The sequence below is a fragment of the Sander vitreus genome, chromosome 18, assembly GCF_031162955.1.
Source record: "Sander vitreus isolate 19-12246 chromosome 18, sanVit1, whole genome shotgun sequence".
Classification (NCBI taxonomy): Eukaryota; Metazoa; Chordata; class Actinopteri; order Perciformes; family Percidae; genus Sander; species Sander vitreus.
The window spans coordinates 15,212,038-15,237,062 of record NC_135872.1 but is presented as its reverse complement, the minus strand read 5'-3'; the positions used below and the strand labels follow the sequence as shown (position 1 = coordinate 15,237,062).

Here is a 25,025-nt window from a genome sequence, read left to right as displayed (position 1 = left end):
GGCTATGTCACTTTTATTCCGAAGGATTCAGGCCGGAAGTCGTATTGTTGTTGCTGCTGCTGGCTCACAAGCGAATCAGAAAATCAATTAAGTTATGAAAAATACCATTAATTGCCTTTCTTTGTCGCCGCGGCTCATGAAGAAATGGCGGATCGCCAGACGTTGTACATTTGAGGAAAAACACTTCGCATCTAATGGCGTGTATTCCGATGACAAAGGCCATCTCAATCGACAGGGATATTTACGTTTTTTAGGTAAGTTAGCTCTACGCTAACTAGTGAAGTTGGCATTAGCTGCTCGGCTAATTTAGCTGTAGGTTAACATGTTAAGCCACGGCTTATATTGACTGAAGATGGCACCTGCCAATCAATCATTACTACGTGCTGATAAGGACGCGTCTTGTTTAGCCACTCATTAGGTTGCGTACCTTCAGTTTTCCCAAATATTGCTGACATTTCTTGTTGCACAGTGACAACATCAGCTAGCTGTATGCTATAAGAAGACATGTTTCTGTTTAAATTGCTAGCTGACTCGCTTGATTGCTTTCTGTCGGATTGCAGCCCCAGAGCTAATGTTAGCCATTTTGTATTTCTACTTAATGGTGGATTTTGTGTTTGTTTACAGTGTAAATACAGCTCAAGTCCAGATAATATACCCATGTGACATCTGTATCTTGTGATGTTAGTTACACTGTGCAATGTTCTCTAACTGGCTTCATTAGGACATAATGGATAAGTCGAAAAATGACACTGCAGTAAGACTCTGAGTTAGTGACTGGCTTCATGTGTTCAAAGCATTTATGGTTAGCAGTGTTTTTTTTTAAGTACGAGGCTTAACAGACGTGGAATTATAATACGTACTGTGAATGTGTAGTATTTGTTTTGATGACACTACCATCACTGATCACTACAGACTTGTCACTCTGTTGTTCAGCTCAAGGAGTGACTTGATCCAATTCAGTTACAAGTAAGCTATTGATAATGGTAACTGAAATATGTGATAGTCTATTTGTAGGTAAAGAGCTGAAACAATTTGCTGGTTAGTTGATCAAAAGAAAAATAAATGGTATTGAACAATTTGTCATTCAAGTCATTTTTAAAGCAAAAATGCCACAAATTCACTGGTCCAAGCTTCTTAAATGTGAGCATTTGCTGGTTTCCGTATTCTTCTGTGATAATGAAATGTATCTCTGTGGGTTTTGGGTTGTTGGTCAGACAAAACACGCACATTTTAAGATGTCACCTTGGGCTTTAGGAATTAACATTTTACAGACCAAACAATTGAACTATTCAATACAAAAATAATCAAGTACTAATTTGCTCATTCATTTTGTCTTGCATGAATAGAAATACTGAAGAATATCTTCCAAACGGATGAGAATGAGCTGATGGTTGTGGAAGTCTGCAAGAAGACGTTGCTAAAAAGAGAGAGGCTGTCTGGAAGATGCCAAGAAAAAAACAACAGAATCCACAGCCAGTCAAGTGTAGGTATTCAGAGATCTTTTTAACATTGAAAAGTCGATACGTAGCCAAGCTACAGAAACCTCTCATCCTACAACAGACAGTTGTGTCTTCACAGTTAGGTCTCAAATGATATCCCTGTGAGCATTGGCCTGGTAATTTACAACGTGTGTCCTCTTTCTCCGCTCACATCTGGACACCAGGCGTTGCTGTTTAAGTAATGTTTCACATCAATCATACTGACCCACAGTACTGTAACTAGTCATGCAGTAAAATCTATTGTCACATTCTGCATTCATTAGAATGATTGTGGAATGTGCACACTGCAAGTTTATTGTAAAATATTTAAAGTTAGAAATGTACAGATGTGACGTTTGGAGCTATTTAATGTGTGTAAAAACACATGAGCAAATTCTACTTCTCTTCAATGCCTTGTATTCTGTGTAGTACCTGGTTTAGAATGAGATGACTGATCATGTTAGTAATTAGCTGCTTCATACAGCGTTTAAGCTGTTACACCCACAGTACATATGCTGCTGATACCATGCATGCTAACAAAGTGTGGCCTAAACTAATTTCTAAAACCATGCACCACACACAGTATCGCTACATGTCAGTGTTGCCAAATAGCAGAAGTATTTGTTTAACCAACTTCTTCATTTCCCGCCACTCACACAATGTAATCATTACAACAACATACAAAGCTAAATATAAACTGTCAATACTTCATCTACTTGATGTTACTACCTCTGCTTTGCATAGAAAAGAACAGCAGTTTTGGCTGCAGTATTTCAGTGGTGTCAATAGGTAATGTCAACACCATAAACGTACAACCTTGAAAATGCTCGGTTACTCATCACTCATTATTGATCAAGATGTACTTAAAACACCAAAGATAATGTTATTGTCATACATCCAAGGGTTTTCTTCACTGTTCCTTTTTTACAGTCCAATATTTTTATTCACTTGACCAGCATATTCTAGCAAGATTGTTTCTGTTTGCACGTATTTACTAGCCATCTATTAATCTAATTCGATTTGATGTAGTTCTGTGAAAAAGAGAATCGCTCTCACAGCCTTGACACCATCGTGTCAAAGACAAAATGACCAGTAGATGGCACTGTGGTGCTGTTTCTCAAGGATTTGCCAAGAAGGGCTGATGAGCGTAATGCCCTTGAATTGGCATGGTGGTAGTTTTCTGAACAGTGACAGCTGTGTGATAGCTGTTTGGATTCCATCAAGCTTGAGAGACCGAGTTAGGATTTCAGGCATCATTAGCTGTAAATGCAGTAAAAGAGTTCCATCTGTCAACTGAAAGCAGTTCATTTTTTGTTCAGTTAATGTTGTTTGTACACTGTCTTCCGTGATTATGTTCGACCTTTTACTTTTATAAGTTAAACAAATAACATTGTAGTGGAACTGAAAAGATTTTTCACCAGCAGCAAGACAGACCAATTACTGATGACCTGGCTAATTGCATTTACATACACCCCATGTTTGTGTGCTTGACTAACCTAAGTTAATTCATGTATAATTCTGCACAATTTTACATTAGTGGGGGTGGATCAAACAGTTGCACACAATAGATGATAAGGCTCCACGAGGGTTGTCAAAAGCTTTTGCTGCAAAATGAGAAGAGTGATCATTTTGTTTTTAGCATTTATGGAAAATTATGATGCAATTTACTTTTTGAGCAATATATACTTGCAAATAAATAAATAATCAAATCCAATATGCATAGGCTACTGAATAGTAAGATTCACTTGAAGGTTCAAGGTAAGGCAGCTTTTTCAATACCACCAGCCTCGTTCAGCCAAGCTTAATGTTCATAATAAGTCTGTCATCTGTAATAATTTGTCTGATTTCAATGAATAAGTAGACCACATCTACAATGTAGGTATGTCAATACAAATCTTTGCTAACTTGACTATCGATGTATTTCGGCAATAAAACAGTTACATGCCTGTATGATTTCTCCATCAGGCTGCCAACTATTCTAGTTGTTGTGAAACTCAAAGCAGAAAGCAACATGTTGGCTACACAAAGCTGCTTATGTGTCAGTGGCTTGAGAGTTTGCCAATAACAGTGAAATATGCATTCAAATTGATTAAAACTGAGTGAAATGATAGTAGTCATCTAATGTTACTTTGCTCCTTTCTATGACTGTAGTGGATTCTGAAGATGGTGTAGCCATTGAAGCTCCAGGAAACCTCACCTTAGACACAGACTTCCTTCTAGGACAAGACCTAGACTTTGGCGATCCTGATCATGACAACAAGATTCTAGGCCTTGAAAAGTTCTCAGGTTTGTAAACAACTTTCTTTTTTTTATTTTTTTATTTATAATTACATTTGTCTCCACTTTGTCAGAAATAAAGAAAAAAAAAAGAAACGTCCTGTCACTTTCAACTGCTTTTATATTTTAAGCAAACTTACATATGCAAATATTTGCATTGACATTGAAAGATTCCACAACTAAGACATAAACTGAACAGTACAATTTTCACAGACATGTGACTAACAGAAATGAAATAATGTGTCCCTGAACAAAGGGAGGGGGGAAGGGGTCAAAATCAAAAGTACCCCTCAGTATCTGGTGTGGCCACCAGCTGCATTAAAGGGCCAGTGTGTAACGTGTTTAGTTGTTCATTATCAAAATCTGTGTTGCCCGTTCACAAACTTGTCCTTTTTCATGAATATTTACCACCACCATCAATTTCAAGTATTCCTTTTGGCTTGAAATTTTACATTTGCATTCGCATGAACTGGGGTAGACGCTCCATATTCATGCGCCATCTTGAAATACGTTAGCCGGTAACGGACACACAGGACATACTGCTCCGCCTTTCGCGTTTTCGCTGTCACGCGATAAACTCACAGGTGCTGCTAATGCTGCTAATGGGTATTGTCGCATCCGGGCCCCGGCACGTTTGAAGAAGGAAACATGGAGGACCACACGTATTCAAAATCCAAATTCCAGGAACAGGAGTCTTCTTCTTCTCCCAGAAAAAGAAAAAAGGATATTGAAAGCAGGGACCCTGGGCGTCTTTCTTTTGGTGTTTTTCAGAGTCAGTGGAAAGGTCTCTTTACTTTCCTAATTTTCTTTTAACTGTGACCTTAATTGCCTACCACCCTTAAGCTGTTGTTGTCTTTTCGACCGTTCAACAGGTGCGCGTTCATTCATTGTTTATGGTTCATTGAACAAGCATGGAAAACATTGTTTAAACCCTTTACAATGAAGATCTCTAAAGTCATTTAGATTTTTACAAAAGTATCTTTAAAATAGTGTCCTGAAAAAGGGGCGTTTTTTTTGTTGCTGAGTTTATATCTGTTTACAGCACAGCCAAACAAACTGTTTGTTCAACAAACAAAAAATGCCAAACATGACCTTGTCTTGTTTTGTACATGCATTTTTGATGATTGACTGGGGTCAGTGTTAACCTCGTGACAAAATACATGCGTTTCCTGAGATTTCTTCACAGTAAAAGCCAACAAGTCAAGTCAGCATCTACTTTGAAAAACGCCAAACAAACTACTAGCCCCCACGTTGTTTTGCGGTACGGTATATGTAAATGGGCATTATGGTTAAAGCACTAAGAACTGATCACAAAATTAAAACAACGTCCACATTCATTCAATCAATAAATCAGTCAGTCAAATAAATAAAACATAAAATGGAGAATGATACAACACACAAATCTTGATCGTGGAGGCTGAGTCATTTAAATTGTGTGAATAATAAGTCTAACCTACTAATAAAAAGAATACATTTTCAAAGGCCAATCTGACTTCAAAATGACAACTTTCCCTTTCCACAGACCAATTTCACTTTGAAATGATAGCAGATCACATAGTGTTACTCAGACAGTATCGGGAAACAGATTTTAAAATGAAAACTTTATTATTTTGAAATCACTTCTTACATGCTCTTACTATTACTCGCAGTAAATACACATACTGTACTGCAAATCAACGTGCGGGCTAGTTTCACTGTGTTTTTTCGAAGTGGAGGCTGCCTTCACTGCAGTCATTTCACCAGGTGAACCCTCTAATGGGAGCAGCAGCAGTAGGAAATGTTCAGTTTGCAGAAATGGTAACTTAATCCAGCTCTGATACAGCGTTAGGAGAGTGAGCAGTAAACAGTGAGGCCGATAACAGTTGGCTAAAATTACAAACCGTAATGCTGTATTACCTGCTTCATCATTTCCTGGTAATCCCTTGTGTGTAGGTAGCCAATTTAAAGACAGCGTAGGGATGGTGGACTCCACTATCAATGAAAACTGCTACATAAAGAGATCATTCCAGAATGTTAATACATGGAATTAGTTGTCGCAGAAGAAATGCTGACTATAAATTGTATCGAAAACGGGGTTTGATCTCATTAAAATTGGAAGGATTATAGCTTTAAAAGGTGGCGTATGTTGTTGATGTCTGCCTGTCTGTCTTCATACCGTAGCTGTCCATTCACTTATAAATAGGGCAAGTCTATATAATCAAGTTTTTCTCTTTTAGCGTCTCACTCACTGTTGTTGCATGTTCACCTGTACACGTTTTCTATTGGTATATAAAACATTTTATAGTACTGCAAATGTCTATTGATTATACAATGAAGGGAACGGGAGGATCACACAGCCTGTCGTTATAGTACATTACAATTGACTCCACAGTTTGAACTGCACTTGCTTAGTGAATAGACAATAGTATCATGATGTTTTGTATAAGCCCTCATTTCCACTTCCTGTTTTCACAACGGAAACCTGGAATTAATCTGTGATGTAAATCATTTTTAACGTTTTAATTTAGCACTAAAGGATGCGGTGGCTTCACTTGTAAAGTAGCCGCACCACAAAGAGGACTCGTAGGCTTTTTTTACAGTGCGTTTCTCAGTGATGAATCATAGCCCCTCTGTGTGACAGTAAGAGAAATGGAACTACCAGCTCATATTTCCCAGCATGACTCTTTGTCAGAGAGAATGATCTGAGAATGGAAAAGTAGAGAAAGGAGCTGAGATGCCATTATTATATGAGGGTCATAAAAATAGGACCATTACCATCAAGGACACCATTATGAGAGGGCATTTATTCATCATCATCATCATCATCTGCTGCTGCTGCCTCTGCTCCCAACTACCCCACTGCCATTATCATTCCCCCCTCATCATCATCATCATCTACCCTCATCATCATCATCATCATCATCATCATCATCATCATCATCATCATCTACCCTCATCATCATCATCATTATCATCATCATCAGCAGCAGCCTCACCATTATAGTCATCATCATTATCATTAGGCTCGGTAATCATCCACGAGGGGTTTCCATGGGGCAGAATAAAAGGGCAGCGTTGACTCTCGCCTTCTTCACATCCTGCCTCGGCATCTGTGAAAGAAGGTGGTTTTTCTTTTGGCTTGTTTGCTTTCAGAAACACACACTGAAGCTGGAGAGCACTGCTGTGTCTCAAAGCTTTTCTTAAATTCCTCTGGGAAAAGTGTCTCTCTCGTTGTCTTTTTAATGACTGAGAATCTTGGATGGCATAACATAACCGCTGAAACGCAGTTGACCTTGCAGGTAGCACTGTGAGTATGAATTGTTTCTCTAGAAATTCACTTGTCTCACTTTTTTTGCTGAGGAGAGAAATTCCGTCTCCGCTGCGGTTATCTTTTTCAGTGTGATGGAAATGGAGCGACATTATCTGAAACCGCTCGGTGCTGCTGGTTGTTTTCTTTGTCAGACAGTTTGGAGTCATTCAGTGAGATTTGTTAGAAGATACCGTTTGAATTGGATGTGTGCCTTCATTTGTACGGGATTGAGATTCTACGTTAAACTCAGTAATATAAAATGTGGTGTCATTCTTAATGTTATACTAACGGTGTAAACAATATGAATTTGTCATAGTCATTATTTCAGCTATGGTTACTTCATGCCACTTTTCAGTGGGGTTGTCATCAATCCACGCCCCACTTGCACCTTAGCCAATCACGTCTCCAGCCTGTGTACTATGAAAATAAAAGTGATGGAATGACGTTTTATTGTAGTAATTTGGTCTTGGTATCTGTTAAGTTATACATTTGGTTGTATTAGTTTTTGTGATAATTTCAAAATGTCTGATTAGTTTATTCCAAAGTGGTCATTTTGGACTTCCATACAATTGTGCTCAGCATTTAGTTGTACTTGTTCCGTTTAATTTAAGTTGTGAATAATACAGATAGTCTTACAGTATATTAATAGAGATGTGTGTGACTGTCTATGATGCTGTTTGTCTTATGTGCTTTTGTGTCACTGGCTATGTGTTGTCTTCTCTGTGTATTTGTATCTGTGCATGTACTCAGGTCTGTCTTGATCTCAAAACGACCTGATTAAATAAAGGCTATATACAGTATACTACAGAATAAGCCATTCCAGGTAGAGAGGACAGTTGCAAATGTAAGCCTAGTGTGAAATTCAGTTCAAATATTGAATTGAAATGTTATAGGTTTAATAAACAGCAGTACAGAAAATGTGCTCTGAGTTTTTCAAGGTATGTAACGACATTTAGAGTGGATTGTGAAGGTCTTTGTTCTGAAAACGTGTAGTGTTTATGTTACATGTTTTTCTGTTTGTCTTCCCTGTTCAGAAGTAGCAGCTGAGATTGGTTTCTCTGTGTTTCCTCTGGGTGATGAGGAGAGCCCTGCCTACAGCCAGCTCAGCATGGAAAGTGAAACAGACAACTCACACAGCACAACTGACAACGGTAGGGAAGACGAGGGCAGAGCAGCCCAGTCCGAGCCCAGTTTTCCTCCCTACCTGTCCTGCAGGGGCTGCGGACAGCTCCGTGATGAGCCTCTGGGACCTGGCATAGACCTGGTTGGTCCATACTGCCTTAGGTGCTGCAAAGCCTCCAGGGAAGCCAAAAGTACAGACTTTTGTTCACCGTTTGGAAGCATCAGCGGGATGCGCTCAGATTCCCATTTGCAGCTTGACGGCGAAGGGGTGGGAAACGGGATGGGCGACAAAACCCTGTCAGCTGAGGACAAATTGGCCAAACTGCACTCGTGCCACCTCTGTGGCTTCTCCTCGCGTTACGCCAACCACGTGAAGCGTCACATGAAGACGCACAACGGGGAGAAGCCCTTTAACTGCCCCTTGTGCACTTACGCCTCAGCCCAGCTGGTGAACCTGCAGAGACACCTGCGCATTCACACCGGGGAAAAACCTTACAAATGTGACATCTGCACTTTTGCCTGCAGTTCCCTTGGCAATCTCAAGAGGCATCAGCGGATGCATGTACCCTCTGCAGTGGCGGGACAGGACACGCCGCCACGACCGATCAGTGGCCAAAACAGCCTGAAGAGGCATGTGACTGGGCAAAGGGCCAGTGATGAAGTGTCGGGTACTTCAGCCAACAGTATGTATCATTGCTTACATACCATTACTATTACTAATTATTTCATCATCTACATAACTCTTTTTCTTCATTGTTTATATTGTGACTCATGATGCACAATCTTGAAATATGGTGCACCCTTTTGATATCTATGATCAGTCATTTAATATATAATAACTCATCTTTTTGTGAAGTTTCAGACGTTGCGAGGCCGACTTCAAACCTGACTTTAGGAGCCCAAAACAATGACTACCTATCAGCCTTTGATGGCTTAAAGGGAGCATCACCACCACCACCACCACCCATAGCATCTTCTAACCCAGCTCCTGGCCACCAGCCTCCACCCCTGCTGGACACCACAGGAAGTGGCGGCAGCAGGGCGACCAGAGCGGGCGTAGCAGACGTTGCCGCCCTCCCCCCTTCACTTTTCCCTTTCACTTGCCGGTTGTGTGGCATTGTCCTGGAGGACGAGGATGGCTCCTCAGCCCAGATTTGTGCCAAGTGTACCCTCGAAATGCTGACTAAAGACTCTTCATCATCTCCCAACAGCCCTGGTGAGCGCAGCGACAAGGTGTACACCTGCGCCGCCTGCCCTTTCCTCACACACTACCCAAACCATTTGGCACGCCACATGAAAACTCACAGCGGCGAGAAACCATACAAGTGCCCACAGTGCGACTATGCCTCAGCGCACTTCGACAACCTCAAGCGCCACCACAGAGTGCACACAGGCGAGAAACCTTACAAGTGCCATTTGTGCGATTACGCCTGCGGGAACCTGGCCAACCTGAAGCGCCACCAGCGGGTGCACTCGGGGGCAAAGCCCTTCCAGTGTGCCGTGTGCAGCTACAGCTGCAACCAGAGCATGAACCTGAAGCGGCACATGCTCCGGCACACAGGAGAGAAGCCGTACAAATGTCAGGAGTGCGGCTACACCACTGGCCACTGGGACAATTACAAGAGACATCAGAAGAAACACGGCCTGGCCACAGACGGCTGGGTCAAAGTTCCAATGACTGGCAACAACGAAGATGAAGAGGAAGTGAGGAAAGGGATGGGAGTTGGCGTTCCAAGAAAAGAAACAGGGGTTGATATGCAGTACATGTCTAGGGAGGGAGGTCAGACAATACACTCGTGCTACAAACTTGAGATTGCATAAAATATTACTCAGCAAAACTAAGCTACCAGCAAATTGTTTTTTTTGTTTTTGTTCACAGAGCCTTTATATTGTTTTAGTGTGTGTCGGTCTTAAGTGTTTTGTCAGATGTTTTCAGAGGCTGCTAATTGATCATTTTTAGAATATCGCACAATTATGTAACAATTATTCTGAATATTTTGAGAGTTTGTCTTCTACTCTGTATTTCTGTCAAGACAAATGGACTATCTACTGTGGAAGTCCTTACCATCTTATTCTGTATGGTACACCACACTCGGCTAATTCTAACATTTTCCCTCTCATATTACAATACATATCTGGTTCTTCATTCCAGGACAGAGAACACTACCAAATACTCCAATACATGTGCACATTTTTGCCTGAACTGTTTTTTTTTTTTTTTTTAAATAAGGGACAATTTATTTTTTGTATTAAAAGTGTAGGTGAAACCTTTTTGTTTTTTACCAAACATCTAATGAAACAACTTGAATGTTACTGATAGATGATCACATTCACCCGATTTAACTTTGCTTTGCTTCATGAGGATATTTTGACTGCACAGTGCAGCTTTAAGTAAAGACGGGTCCTTCTAAGGACCAATATTGTGCTTTGTTTGCATTGGGGCCCAAGCTCTAGTAATGGCATGGCTTCAGAATAATTTACTAATGTATGTACTAGCAAGGTGCTATTTAATAATACTGAACTTGTTTTACCCTTGATAAACTATATTGATTAATTAGGTTGTGTTAACCTAACTACAAAAAAATCTCCCGTGTCTCAAACTACTTGTCATCTTTGCAGACCCCCCTCAGGATTATGAAATGTGATTAAAAAAATAAATAATTTCTGGTCATTTAAACACTTAACTTGCATGCACATTTTGAAAGGCCCCCCCCTTCAGTCTTCACTTGGTTGTATGGTTTAAGAAAAAGCACAAACCCACCGTTGCATTTAAAAGGTTTGCGACTAAGTTGTGGAGGGGAAATAAGCATTGGTTGACGTTCATTTGATTCAGGAGTAATACATTGTAAACAAGCATGTTCAAAAGATGTTTTACCCCCACAGACTTGTACTTGCTACATATCATTAATCTTAAGTTCTAATAATTTGGATCACGTTCCATCGACTGTGAAATTAGCCCATTCTCGTGTTTTTTTACTTGAAAAAGATGACACTATTAATAAGCATGCAAGTGTCTAATAGTTGTTTTATTTTTCTAATGTGGCTGTAATACACTGCTAGAAGTGCATACTTTAATATATAGAATTGTGTTTTTATTATTTTGAATGTGTGATGTGTCATTTAGTTCCCATGGGAAAATATTAGGGACTGTGATTTAAGTTTACTTTTTTTTATTTTTTTTTTTAATTACTATAATATGCAAGTGAGATATTTTTCAGGTTGCCAACTTGCCATGACACAGTGAAGCATTGATTAGTACTGGCATCCCCCAAGTGTCCGTTTTTGTCTTCATGCAGTGTCTCATAAATGCCTTAAGTGAGGATTTTGAAATAAACACATGGAATTTATTTCATTGAATGTCAGACAACAGACTGGATCTCATTATCCCCCTCAAATCTCTGAGGCCTTTTCACATACATACAGTGCATCTCATTTTTAGACACACGCTCTATGGATAACTACTGTCAGTCGGTCGATCAGTCCATCACTTTGGTCTTGACTGAAATATGAGGTTGACAGGTTGTGGTTTAGAGTGAAATATTTTGAATGGATTGCCAAAAAAAGTTGCAGACATTCATGTCCCCCTTGGGATGAATTATGTTCAGGTCAAAATTCTAATATGTCCACATACTTGCAAATCTGGCATTTCCCTCAGCCTCAGGTGTACTTTGAATTTAGTGCTACTGTCACACGCTACACTAAGATGGTGAACATGGTTACAGCTTAGCATCAGCATGTTTCTGCGGTCATTGTGAGCATGCTGACGTCGGCATTTAGTACGACTCGCATTGCCAGACCTTCCTCCACAGCGCTGCAAAGGAGGGTCTGGCCAATCCACACATTCTGGGATTGTAGAAAAACGTGCTCTGGTTGATTGGCATTTCATTAAACCAATCACAATCGTCTTGGGCGGTGCTAAGTGCCAGGCAGTTAACCATAGTCCTCAGAAATCCACCGGAGTTTAAAACGCCAACACAAAGAAAGCGGAAAGTAACGGACATCCGGCCGAAATTAAAGACATCCGGCGGAATTTCCGGCGGCACCTTAACAAGAAAATGTTCTCGGCACACAGATAAATCATTTTCAGCAGATGTGTATGTCAATAAGAAACAAGAAATTTCAGTAGAGAAATGACAGAGTTATGGCTGAGGTAATTTAGAAACTGAAGCAATTGCATAATTGCAGAGTTTTAATTTTCAACTGTAAAATGTCTTGTTTGTGTATGTTGTGTTTATGTAAAAACTGAATTTTAGCTGATGTGTTATTAGACATATCAGTTGGGCTATAGATAGATAAAGAATCAAAGCACTTTCTTCTCAGTTCCAAATACCTTCATGAGGTGAGAGTTCTCTTTTACAGAAACTTAAAGTGGTTGTGATGTACTGATTTATATCACTTGGTTGTTCTATACTGATTAAGATTCTTGCCACGTTACATGTCTGAGAACCAAAGCTGCTGCCGATGAAGAATGCTTAGTGATGATACAATAAAGTGGACAATTAAAAGACAGCTACGAATCAGAGGATAATGTGACCTAATTTCAGAGTTTATTTTAGCATCATGACAGTTGTCCCCGACCTTACCACTAAAATCAAAATGAAAAGTAGCGGAATGAATCAAGTCAAAACAATCATCATGAAATTTGACATTTTCTGTAAAAGTGATGCTGATGAAAAATGCACTTCAATTAGGTACCTACACATTTATACACACCAGAACCTTGCAGCTTCCATGTAAGTTGTGGTATTGACCGGAATTAAGAAAATTAAAATGAAGAGTGGTGTCCACAACCCCCTACTGTAAATACAACTTAAGACAACAGAAAAAGCACAGCAGTGAAAGAACAAGACATTTATACTGAGAACATTTCGTGTACAGTTCTGGCTACCAGTGAGAGTAAAGCTGTTGATAGGTTGGCATCGATTTACATTTAGAGGCTTCAAAACACGCCGAGATGCAGCTCAACAGATGCCAACAGCAATAAAAAATGGAATGACGTCTTATAAAACAGCGGGATATGTTTGTTGCCTGCTCTCCATGAACTTTGTTCACTCCAGCAATTGTGATCACATTAGCCACTTCACCAAAGCACCTTTTCAACTAAATCCTCTGAGATGATTGGCACAATGTACATACACATTACGATGAACTGAAGCCCCAAAGAATGCTCCCCGCAACACCATCACTCGCCCAAAAAAAGAACTAGACAAGGAAAATCAGATGCAAAATTTGTAAACACTTTACATTTTAACTAATTAAAGTTCCCTAAACATTATGTAAACAATAATAAATGTTAGTCCATTTAAACTTTGTTCTATACAGTTTAGATTACATTTGATCTATTTGATTACAATAAGCTATGGATGATAAAGATATTAGTAAATGTTCAGAATACTTAATTGAATGTACATAATATAAAAAGTGACATTGTCATAATTTTTATGTTTATGTTGTGCAAAATGCTTTAGTAAACTATAATTTGGCATTATGAGAAACCTTTTAAAAAAATTGTTTAAAAAAAAAAAAAAAAAAATCAGATGGATTTACAAAGCCCCTTGGGAAAAAAATCTCCACATTTAAGGTCATGTTCAAGCTTCCACTCGAACATTCATCTCCATCTGTACTGTAATACTGTGCAAAAGTGATGGGTTTAGCAAGTGCAAGCAGCTCGGCCAAATCAACCATCTATCAAGTTCTGCAAGATTCTAGGTAACACTGGCTGACACTGACGTTTATTTGAAGCTTCAACCAATGTCGAGTTAACCCACGAGGCGAAAAAGTAAAAATGAAGGCATCAGACTATTTCTGAAGGCAGTATGAGTGACTGTGCCTCAAACGTAAGCTGAATAAAAATGCTGGTATCCTGCTAAGATATTTACTGACTTGGTACATGAGTAGCATGACACACAGAAGATCACAAACAGTATAAAAACATGACATTTTGGTATATAGCCAAGCCAAACACTGATCATCCATATAAGTAAGCAGTTGCTCTGAGAGGTCTACAGTTTTGAGATCAATTTCAACACGTTCACTGGACTCTGGGTCATTTTGAGAACTTTCCATGTCCAGTTGTGCTGTATTATCACTAGTGCCAGGTCTAACTAAACATTTGGTTCTCAGGTTGGAAAGGAACATGCAGCCACTGGGGGAAGAATCCAAGATCTAGCAGGTTTTCTTTATGTAGTTTATAATATATATTAATTTACTTTGTACCTCATGAATTTAACTGCATTATATACATTCACATCTACTGTTGATGGAACAGTAGTCAATGTGAATGAAACTAAAGTAGGAATTTGTCAGTAACATACAAAAACAAAAAGCATCCCTGTTTGCGTACCTGTAGCTTTACATGCTATTTACTGTATGTTGCCACTAAGTTAATAACATAGGGACAACGGTTCAATTGAATATGATGAGTGTTACTAAAATACAAATCAAGATGAGCTTTTAGAGTCTAAAAGAAAGGACACGGTCAAAGATTAAATGAGACCTTAAGGCAGCAATTTCTCCAGGAAGAAGCTACAATCTTGCAGAATCGGAGGCGTGTGTGGCCCGATCGGCTCGGCTCAGCTCAGCTTGTTATCTTTGTCGTCCCAGTCGCTGACATTGGAATGAATAGGGGAGGAGGGCAAATCTGGGGTTACAGGTCATCATCCCCGATTCCCTCAAAAGCATAGTTGCCATGGAAATCATTGCCGCTGATATCATTTGCTGAGTTGGAGGCGCTGATCCCTCGGAGGGACACCGAGCTCAGCTTGGTCTAAATGGAATAATCAATGGTACTCTTAACACTGGAAATACATTGATCTATTAGAATATGTTGAAGGTTCTGGGAATACATTATATGACCCCATCATTCAGCTGCATGCTTTTTGAACACATTGTTTTTTAGAAGCACTGTACTTATTAATAAAAAAAAAAAAAGTCAAATATATACTCACTGAGAGTTTGACGATTTGTTCACGGTTCGGGTCAGGGGAGTCCTGCAGTCAGAACAACAACAACAACAAATGATCCTATAATCTATAAAAAGTTTCAATCAAATTCAAACTCAGGGCATACTATCCCATTTCTCACCAGTAGAGGGGGAGATTTCACAGCTTGCTGACTGTCTGACCGGTGGATGGAGCCGTTGTGTCGTTTCCTCAGCATCTACAAGGGGACAGCAGAAGAAGTGAAGAATAATTATCATCAACAACAGAGTATCCTGTAAATCATGAGCTTTGCTTTGCGTGTGTTCTGATTCCAGCACTGAAATCTAATGACCTATTATCTCCCCAATCAGCAAAATAAAAACCAAATAGTTATAGATGTATACACAGTAAGATGCTGTGTGTGTATTGATTGTTAAATTATTAGAATGATGAGATTATATATATATATATATATATATATATAAAAATAAAAACAAACCTTCTTAATGCTGCCGCCTGACTTCTTCACCATTAATTCATCCACCATAGACTGAAGGCAGATACTCATCATGATAGCCTGAAATCACAACTCTAAGTCAATACAATTGAACAGTGTTGAGCACACTTTTACTTCACATCTTTCTTAGACATTTTGAAAATACATCCTACTATTTTGAGTAAAGAAGAATTGCGAGAACCAAATGCTCTGAGCATATCACAACAATTTAACGCTCTACTACCTAATGCTTGTCCCCCTACATAGACTCTTGTCTGTGACTTCTGTCCTACCTGATGACTGGTGATGGTGACCCACTGGAGGCGGTCCTTGCTCATCAGATACTCGAAGGCCAGCTCCAGTTTGACCTCGCATTTGGATGAGCTGCAGGAATTGGTGGTGCCGTTGGCTATTGGGACTTGCTGCAGTCGGACAGAAAGATGGAGTTATGATTTGGTGTTTGGGTGGTATCATCAAAATTCATCCTCTAAATACCACAAGCTGTCTGAACTGTTCACTGAATCATATGTTTATTCTATTGAGGACTTTTTTTTCTATTTCAGCATTCAAGTTAAATATGTCTACTTATGTTTGAAATACAAGGAAAATTATAGCTGCTCCACAGCGGTGGTCCGGGACGAGAATTTTAAACTCCTAGGGAAGGTGTCCAAAGCACAATGGCTGATTATGTAGAAGATGTGACATTGTGACCGTTGAGCTTTGACCTCACAATCTTCTGGTCCAAAGGACCATGCTGATCTCAGAGAGCTATTGTCCAGGTGATGACTCCTCTAGCTATTTGGGCTATATTTTATTGAGTCAGCCTGGGTTGACTCAATAACATGATTTTCCTAAACTGAAACTGGACTGATTGTTAATCAGAATCAGGTGTTTTAATGCAGACATACATTTAAAATATGCAGGGTGGCTGTCCATAGCCCAATGCCTGATTAGATATGTGTATGATCATCTTGCAACACCATGGGCTCGAACTCTGAACCATTGAGGCTGTAGGCGGGTTCTCAGGGAGCTATTATCTGGGTGATGTCACAAGTGGCATCGCAACACCTAGTAGACAAGGAGCAGGCTTGCATGAAAATGCTGAATTTTAAGCTGCTGTAACAAAATTAATTTCTTATTAGAAAATTCTGAGAATTTGTGTACTTGGTTAAGACAACATGGAGATGCCCGTTATTTATTTTCACAAAGATCAATAAATGCCAAACTGATGTTTAAAGATGCTCTAGTTTTGCATTGACTGCAATGCGTAGGACACAATTCAATTTTTTTTTTTAAATTCACATTTTGAGATTAAATTCTGAAATTGTGCACACGAAATCTACAATGATCTTCGAATGTTGTGAATTTTTTCCATGAACATCAAATATTTAGTTTGGAAGAAATTGCAGTATTTGTTTACACTACTGCAGTAAAACATTTTAATGCACTGTGGGCTCACATTTTGAAAAATCAAACATTTTTGTCAATTGAAACACAAATGTGGGAGGAGATAGGTTTAAGAAGTTTTGAAGTTTTTGCAAAAAGTAGAGTGATGGACTTCAAAATTGCCACTAGGTAAAAGCAGAGTAGAGTTTCTGATCTATTGGGGCTACAGTTTGGCCTAAGTTGCGAAGTTGTAGCATGTTATGAATTTTTTAAAGTTTAGGATTTTAAATGGCTGTTGTAGCGCCACCATCAGGACAATTAGCACACAAATCACACTGACTGCGTTTGGCACAGGACTGGACTTGTGTGCAAAGTTTGCTAAGTTTTCGTACATGGGAACGTGGATTTCTGAAGAAGAAGAAGAACGCCCCTAATAAACTGACTTCCATATTGCTTAACCAACATCCAACTTGCATTCTTAAGTAGAGGCTTGCTATTCTACTCTGTAAACAGCTGAATCACATTTCCGATCCTACGTTCTTGTTAAGCTGCATCACTACAGGCATGACAGGCAGCCAAATCTTAAGATAACACATGCTAAAAGATTAACACAGGTGCAAAGAAAGAAAAAAATGTGTACAAATACAGAATATCAAAAGCCTCCAAAAATATGTGACACTCAGACACACAGCCTCCCAGGAGACAAGCCCTCATTCCTCATTTATGGAGCCTGTGCGCTTCACTGAGACTATTCCCTCTGGGCCAGCTGTACCTCTCATGCTAACCACACACAAAATATTTTAGAACTTAAAAAAAGACATACAGACAAAAACAAAGGTCTGACACACATATACACACACACAATTAAAATGTTTAGGCATGTTCGTCCGGATGCAATTTGAGATTTGACTACGAGGGGGGTTGCAGCACTGCACCAAATGCGATGTTATGAATGAAATGAATAGTTTATTCTGAAAGGAAAGGGCTCATTAGAATGACTTTGACATCTGAGAATGAGCTCAGGAATTAACCACACCGCTGGACAGCGCGGGGGCTCAGCCTATAATCAGACGAGCCAAGATGCATTTTAATGTTGTATGTGTTGTCCAGATCTCTGTGCAAATTAACCTTTGGAGAATCATAAAAGTGTCTGTGATACAAATGACTGTGCTGAACACTAATGCAATACAAAAGTGAACTGCTTTTCCCATCTACATTTAAATGAGGTCTTGCTAACTGAAATGATGTGTGTAGAGCTGCATGTAATGCTTTTTCAGCTATTCACAGAAGTGACAATTGATTGTTCAGGCTATAAGGAGGAACTGTCTCTTTTTAAGACGACTGACTGGGTGGAAGCAGAAAAAGAATAACGTAGATTCAGGCCAGATCAACTCTGTGGTGCATGATGGTTTGAATTTATGCTGATTCTGGGTGACAATTATGAAGATTATTTATTTTTAAGACAAGAAATTATTGCTCTGAATTTCTTGCCTGCTAGTTTCAAATTAAACATAAAGCTGAAATGTATAATATAATAAATAACCTTTTTAAAAGGGGTACTTGTAATACTGACTGTGCTAAAAAAATATAATATTTTAACAAAGTTGAAAGTCTTAAAGTTTCAAACCCAAGCCAAGATATTCCCAATGACATCGGAGTTATTTTCTCAGATCTTAGAGAGCTCCTCCAGGACCACAGAAGGCATTATAAAAGTTTTCACAGGCAGAGTAGTACTCCCTATAATGAGTAAATTGACATGAAAATAGGTGAAATGTCCCTTTATTAGTCATTTAGTTTATGCTTTTATTATTCCACATTCTATTGTTTGTTCATTTGAAATCTCATCAGTTTTGCCCTCCTGTGTGGTAAGTTGTTTTTTACACAAATGCCCAGCTGACTGTAACTGATTGAATCTTCTGCCTCATTTCCCTCACATTTCCTGGAAAATAACAAAAAAAGGTTGTATTTTTTTTCCAGTGAAACGCACTATTAATTAATTAATTAATTAATTACTGTGAATCACACCTACTATGGGTAGGCCTGCTCGATCAATCACTGTCATCTGCTGAGCCGAGTCTGACCGATCCCGACAGCATCTCATGTTTACTAATCAATTACTAGGTGGCAGTCTAAACAGTAGTCTCACGCGTTAAACATAATTATGGTCTTTTTTATGTGGAGCAGCACCTTTGCTCTTTCTGTACTCTCCCCGAAAGTCTCTATGGTTTCATTTTTAAAAAAGTCCATTAGTTTCTTGTGATGTTAGTGGAGCTGTACGGATGTATACAGAGTGGGCTGTGTGGGTGCTTCCTTGTGCTGCATGCCATCAGATTCCCTTCTCGCAAATAGACTGTTATCAGTTTGAATAAAGGATGCTGCGGTGTGTGTTAGGCTGGCGGATCGATACAGCACTATCTTTGTGTGGGTTGTGTTTGGGTAATTGGACTGATCAAGATGAATGGTGTGGAGGTCAGCACTTCTGGAGTGTAGTAGGAGTAAAAACGAATGCTTGGCAAAACTCAAGACGTGATTCTGGTGCAGTGGTGAGAGGAGGTTTGTAAACAGGCAGCTTTGGAGGCACAGGAACCCCTGTTGGTTTTGATGGACTCCAGCCAAAGCTGCTGCATCTCTACTCTGCCAGTTCGTAGTCTCCTAATAATATGGAAAGTTCCAATTTGATTATTTCACAGCTTCGGAGATACAAGCATGCTTGAAGGTGAATTCACTAGGGCTGGGACGATATGCTTGTGTCCCAATTCGATTCTTTCACGATACATGGGCGCCGATTCGATTTGTATTGCGTTTTTCATTTATTGCGAATCTTGCGAATTATTGCGAAAAAGTACTGCGATTCCATCGTATTGAGTATTGCGATTTTCTTTTCCTTCTTTAACAAAAACAAAAGTTGAATAATACACTTCTAGAGACAATATATCATGAGACATTTCTAAAAACAAATTGTTTTCTAAAAACATCAGTCTGACATTTATTTCATTTGTAAGGACATAACATGTTATTTTCTGCTTTCACTTTTTGCTAGAAACAGATTTGATGTAGTAGCCGTCAACAGGACCGATGATTAGGTGAATCATTGGTTTAAAAAAAAATTTAAAAATAGATTCTAGGATTTATATATATTTTAAAAATCATCGCAAAAAAAAATAAATAAATAAAAATCATATATATATATATATATATATTTTAGATTTTTTTTTCTCCCCCCAACCCTAGAATTCACTCATCCTCACTGTCACACACTGACACACACACAAGTCCACTCACTGAAGACGTGACTCGCCAACACCTCATGCGCGTGACCTTGAAGCTTCCCTCCTTCATCTGTTCGTTGGGCAACTTGACGTGGAAGTTGAGCTCATTGTTGCCGGCACTGACGATGACTTGGCAGCCCTTCTCGGGGAAGTCGGTGATACAAGGGTCAAACTTGATATAGCCATAATATTTCAGAGTCTGACCTAGATGGATAAACTGGGGGAAAAACATAAAGAAACAATTTTTTTTAGAGGAGTAACTTTTCTAAAAAAAGAAAATCTGTCTTTGTCTAATCCCTGGAAACAATGAGTTTGAATTCTCTACTGGATTGGTGTAATTAAAAATTCATATCAGGGGAAAAAACTAGGCTAATTGCATCAAAGAATGCACTAGAGGCACCATTCTCTACGGTCTACAGATTTATCCTTGGACAAAGACATTTCAAAGTATCAGCTGGACTCAAGTAAGGCAGAATTTAAAGCCCTTTGCTTACTTCTTTCTTGGAGCCTTTCTCCTGCAATGATTTGAGCTGCCTGTCCTGGTCCTTGTTGACAAGTATCCAGCCTCGCTCAATGTCAGACACTGTCTGGTGAAGCAAAAACAAGAACTGAAGTTCATCTTTCTGTACAGATGCACAAAACAAAGCAGGTTTTTGTGTTTCCATGTGGGAGATATCACACCCTAAGCCTTTCATGAAAACAGTGCAGATCAGCTAACAATTACACAGAAACATGCAAACACCATTTATTTTTCTTTGGTTTCCTCTGCTACACAGAGGCAACTCAGCAGTTCCAGATTTTAAATCAAACTTGCAGCCCCAAAAATGCTTAAGACAACAAAACACAGTTCTCGCAGCAAAGGGAATACGCTATTAATAGGGTCAGAGAGGAACACAAAAAGGTATAGAGTTCAAGGTGTTGTAAAGTCAAAACAAGCTGATATTGCAATCAGATAATGGAGGGTCCAGGGGATGGACAAAAGCATTTGGCAGCCCAGGGATGAAGCAGCACTTGATTTAGTTTTCTTGGTGTGATGCTGGCACCAGGCAAGCTCAATAAAACACAACAGCTGCGAGATGTAAACAAACCCAATCACGTCTAATTTGGATTTTCTGTTTGGTTCCACATCTGAAGGGAAATTTAATTGAAAAGATTTTGTTTTAAATCACAGTTGCAGCTGAAAATAAACAACAGCGTCTGGTTTACCTGCGTAATCAAACCCCTTACCTGGGCATACAGCAAATTCAGGCCAACTCTGTTGTCCATGACATCACCATCGTACGCCATGTCCCAGTAGCTGCAGACACAAAAGGCACAGTCACTTTCCAAATCTATATCTAAACATAAATTAGAAGAATTGACAAAGTGGCACAGGTACAATTGCCAATTAGTTTGAATAATAACGCCTGACTCTATAAAAATACAATCATATTTGGCCATTAGCCACGAAGAATATCATTTCCTATTACTCTGGCTGCACACCAAGCACCATTACATAGCATAGCTGTCTCTCAAAAAACAATCAACTTGTTATGAGTTAATAGAAAAAGGTATCTTTTTAGCTTTGTGATGATGCATTTTTCTAATAGATTGTTTGTAAAATGTTTATTTAGTTTAATACTCATAAAAGGAAGTTTATCAGCAAAATTCTAAATCACTAAATTTGGAAAATCTATAATCAACTTTGATACAATTACATCAAATATACACATGAATTATTACTTTGCCAAATCAGTGAAATGAGAATGACTTGTAGACTAAATTCCTCAACTCAATGTCAATCAGTCCTTCCAGAAAAATGCGGAGTGTTTTTGTGATTGTGCGGGCAAAAATCCTTGATTATGCGGCACGTTTTCTTAAAAAATGCGATGGAATATCTCTATTTCTTCACTTACACTGTCACTCTGTTGAAATATGCACACATATCACATGGTACGCTCCACAGGGTTTGTCACGTGGACCCGTGCGGTGACGTGTACCAACATGTGCAAGTGGCACGGTAACTGGCCAATGAAATGATGATCATTATAGTGTTTCAAGCAAGCTCTAAATCAAATACAACTAAACCACACAGCCAACGGACGGCACACAGCGCTCCACAAAATAAAAAAATATTGCATACTTATTGCGACACTTTCGACATATTGCGATAATGATACTGAGTTGATATATCTTGCACCCCTCGATATACTATTGTGCAACGTGATATTGCAATGATATTGAGTCAATATATCTTGCACCCCTACTTAGAGATATGTAGGTGCCGCAGGGCAGCCTGAGGAGTAGTGTGTGACGTAAAAAAAAAAAAAGAAGCATGAATTCAGTTTCTGGAGAGGGATCAGAACTGGAACCACATATGAAAATGGCCCAAATCTGATAGACAAAAAAGAAAGAAAGACTGTAAAAGATCCTGGCTGGCCAACCACTCAGTCTTACTTGAGAAAAATAAATTAGGATGAGTCATATGGTCTTTGTTTGAATTGCCTTTATGCATATACAGGTTACAAATGACTATTAGCCACACTTTTGCATTGTAAATATATAAGTGGTTTAAATATATTGCTGCTGACCTACAAACACTTCCACTATGATTCATATTCCTGTTTTTATTTCATGTATACTTTGCTCTGTAACACATGCTAACACAAAAAAGGTTGAAAATATGTAAATGTAATGTTTTCACTGAACAGAGACGACATTTCCTCCATTTTTGGCATGCGCTTTTAGCCAAAAGGAGCTTTTCAATTCACTGACCTGTGGGCTATTTCACAAGTTATCCTGGATACTTTGACTCGGTTTTACAAAAGCACCAAAGTTACCATGGAGATTTATTCTGTGCAGCTAGCCTGCTCCTGACCAATCTAACAGGAGCCTTTTCTGTTCACTCAGCAGTGGTTTTACCTTATTTAGTTAAATGCTGTTATTATTTTAACATTGGTCGTTGGTGCTGTTACGTTGCTGAATGAAGACTGCTGTTCATATTGTGGTTAGAAGTTTGGTGAATATATTATGGCAATTGTTGAGATAATTAGAAAAAGGCTGATAAAGTTTCAAATGTGTTTTAAATGAAGTCAGTGATGAAGGGCAGTATATAAAGTGCTAACTTGTGTGTTTCTATAGTAGTTCTAACTTTTAATCCAAAATATACAACTGTTAAAGTGTGCAATGTATTAGTAGCCTAACTCCTTGAATGTTATAATTATGACTGTAACAGTTCAGAGTCGTGGTCACATAATGTCTATTTTTAGGCTACTTACACATTCAGTCGGTCCACGATTGTTTGCAACGTTTTCGTGTTTCATCACAGCGGCCGTGTTTCTTACAAATAATGTGTTTCACTTCAAACTTCCATAAGAAGCTGCAGCTTACTCTGTGTAAAGTATGCACAATGCGTATTCTCCATTTTAAAATCAGTAAATCTGTGATCGACCTCGCGGTCTGTTAAGGAAAGCCATGAACATGCATCTATCCGAATTACTTCAGCCTGGCTCGACCTAATCGCTCCTCCTCAGCCTGGCTTGGCCTTCATAAAACGCACCAAGCCAGGATGCACAGATTAAATTAGATCAAGCCTCGCTTTATCAGTTATCCTGGATTTATAAATTCTGCTTTTGTGAAACAGCCCCCAGATCCTCCCCTGGATCGCATACACTGGGGGTCTGTTGTGAACTTGTTAGTTCTACATTCATTCTTTCCTCGCTGCTGTACACTCCACAGAGAAACTAGGTCAGGAGTACTAAGACTTTCCTTGAGGCAAAAAGAAAGTAAACATCCTGTGTACCTCAGTCAGTGGGAGGCAGGGTGACGAAAGAAAAGACACACAAGGAAGTAGGAAAATGTTGTAGAGGGAAACAGTCGCTAACTTCAGGCTTGGTGGGGAAGCAACATCAGTGTTTTCTATGCAGAGTTTGTTTGGGGGGCCCACCCAGGAAAATGTTTCATATTTCTGTATTTTGTGTGACATGGAGCTTTTGATGACAGACGCTCATTTCCGTGTACAAGCAGCCCTGACCCCTTCCCTCTCATAACAGGCAAAGTTGTGCATTTTTATCTGTAACTTAACCATTTTCAGAAAAGATAAATGAACCATAAATAGACCAGAACCACAGGATTTTTCTGTAAAGCCAGAGTAAATATTGTTTCAATACACCATGTGAGCTCTGCTGTTGGATAGGCAGTTACTTGGTTAATTAGTAAGCTTTATACTGAAGTTTAAAGAAAGAGTTTTGTTTCATGTACCTGTAGCAGGGGATGATTTATGTGGAAAAACTATGGTCCTCATGTCTTGGTGAAGCCACCCACCTTCCTCCCTCCAAATACATTCTCAAGACTGAGCATCCACACAATCCAATTCAACAGTTCTCAAGAAATACAACCTTTTTAAATGATTTAATGTTCAAATTTAGTTGAGAGGCTACATCAGAGACATAGTGGTTCAATTTCATTGCAATTTTTGAGGCTATTTGTTTCTCTTCAAGCTGTCAACCTAGCTCTAGGTCAAGTCATCTAACATTAACTATTTTAACTACTAATGTTTAACTAAACTAATGTTTACCATTACCTGTTAATCTGTCAATGATCACTGAAGATAAGTTGAAATGTAATTATAGTAAATGACCTGTCTGATCTGAGCTTATTGGTTGGTTAAGCTTCTAGTTGTTGTAAGTTACTGTCAGTTCATAGACAGTAACTGAAAATTGCAATGACAGGACATTTTGGTCGTGATAGGTTTAATAATATACTAAATCAATTGTGCTTTGCTGCAGAACTTTTCTGGTGTGACAGTCG

The 25,025-nt window shown here is 39.1% G+C and overlaps 2 protein-coding genes across 3 annotated transcripts in view; one reads left to right on the top strand and one right to left on the bottom strand.

Annotated features, from left to right (window-relative positions):
- Positions 1 to 38: 38 nt before the first annotated feature.
- Positions 39 to 13,929, top strand: znf513a (zinc finger protein 513a). 2 transcript variants are annotated; one of them, XM_078274531.1, is made up of 5 exons: positions 39 to 254; positions 1,347 to 1,483; positions 3,630 to 3,764; positions 8,079 to 8,849; positions 9,023 to 13,929. In XM_078274531.1, the coding sequence occupies exons 2-5, from the start codon at positions 1,444 to 1,446 to the stop codon at positions 9,985 to 9,987; spliced, it is 1,911 nt and encodes a 636-aa protein (XP_078130657.1). In that variant the 5' UTR covers positions 39 to 254; positions 1,347 to 1,443; the 3' UTR covers positions 9,988 to 13,929. The 2 variants fall into 2 exon arrangements, with proteins under 2 accessions (XP_078130657.1, XP_078130658.1); XM_078274532.1 differs by lacking the exons at positions 39 to 254; positions 1,347 to 1,483; positions 3,630 to 3,764 and adding an exon at positions 5,414 to 7,041.
- The window catches only part of snx17 (sorting nexin 17), a 36,308-nt gene continuing 23,974 nt past the window's right edge, over positions 12,692 to 25,025 (bottom strand). Inside the window, exons 8-15 of the mRNA XM_078274538.1 lie at positions 21,465 to 21,534; positions 20,732 to 20,824; positions 20,251 to 20,454; positions 15,876 to 16,004; positions 15,586 to 15,663; positions 15,250 to 15,324; positions 15,114 to 15,155; positions 12,692 to 14,932 (exon numbers count right to left, since the gene is read on the bottom strand). Of these exons, the coding sequence (XP_078130664.1) occupies positions 14,813 to 14,932; positions 15,114 to 15,155; positions 15,250 to 15,324; positions 15,586 to 15,663; positions 15,876 to 16,004; positions 20,251 to 20,454; positions 20,732 to 20,824; positions 21,465 to 21,534 (811 nt within the window). The 3' untranslated portion in view covers positions 12,692 to 14,812. The remainder of the gene's footprint in view (positions 14,933 to 15,113; positions 15,156 to 15,249; positions 15,325 to 15,585; positions 15,664 to 15,875; positions 16,005 to 20,250; positions 20,455 to 20,731; positions 20,825 to 21,464; positions 21,535 to 25,025) is intronic.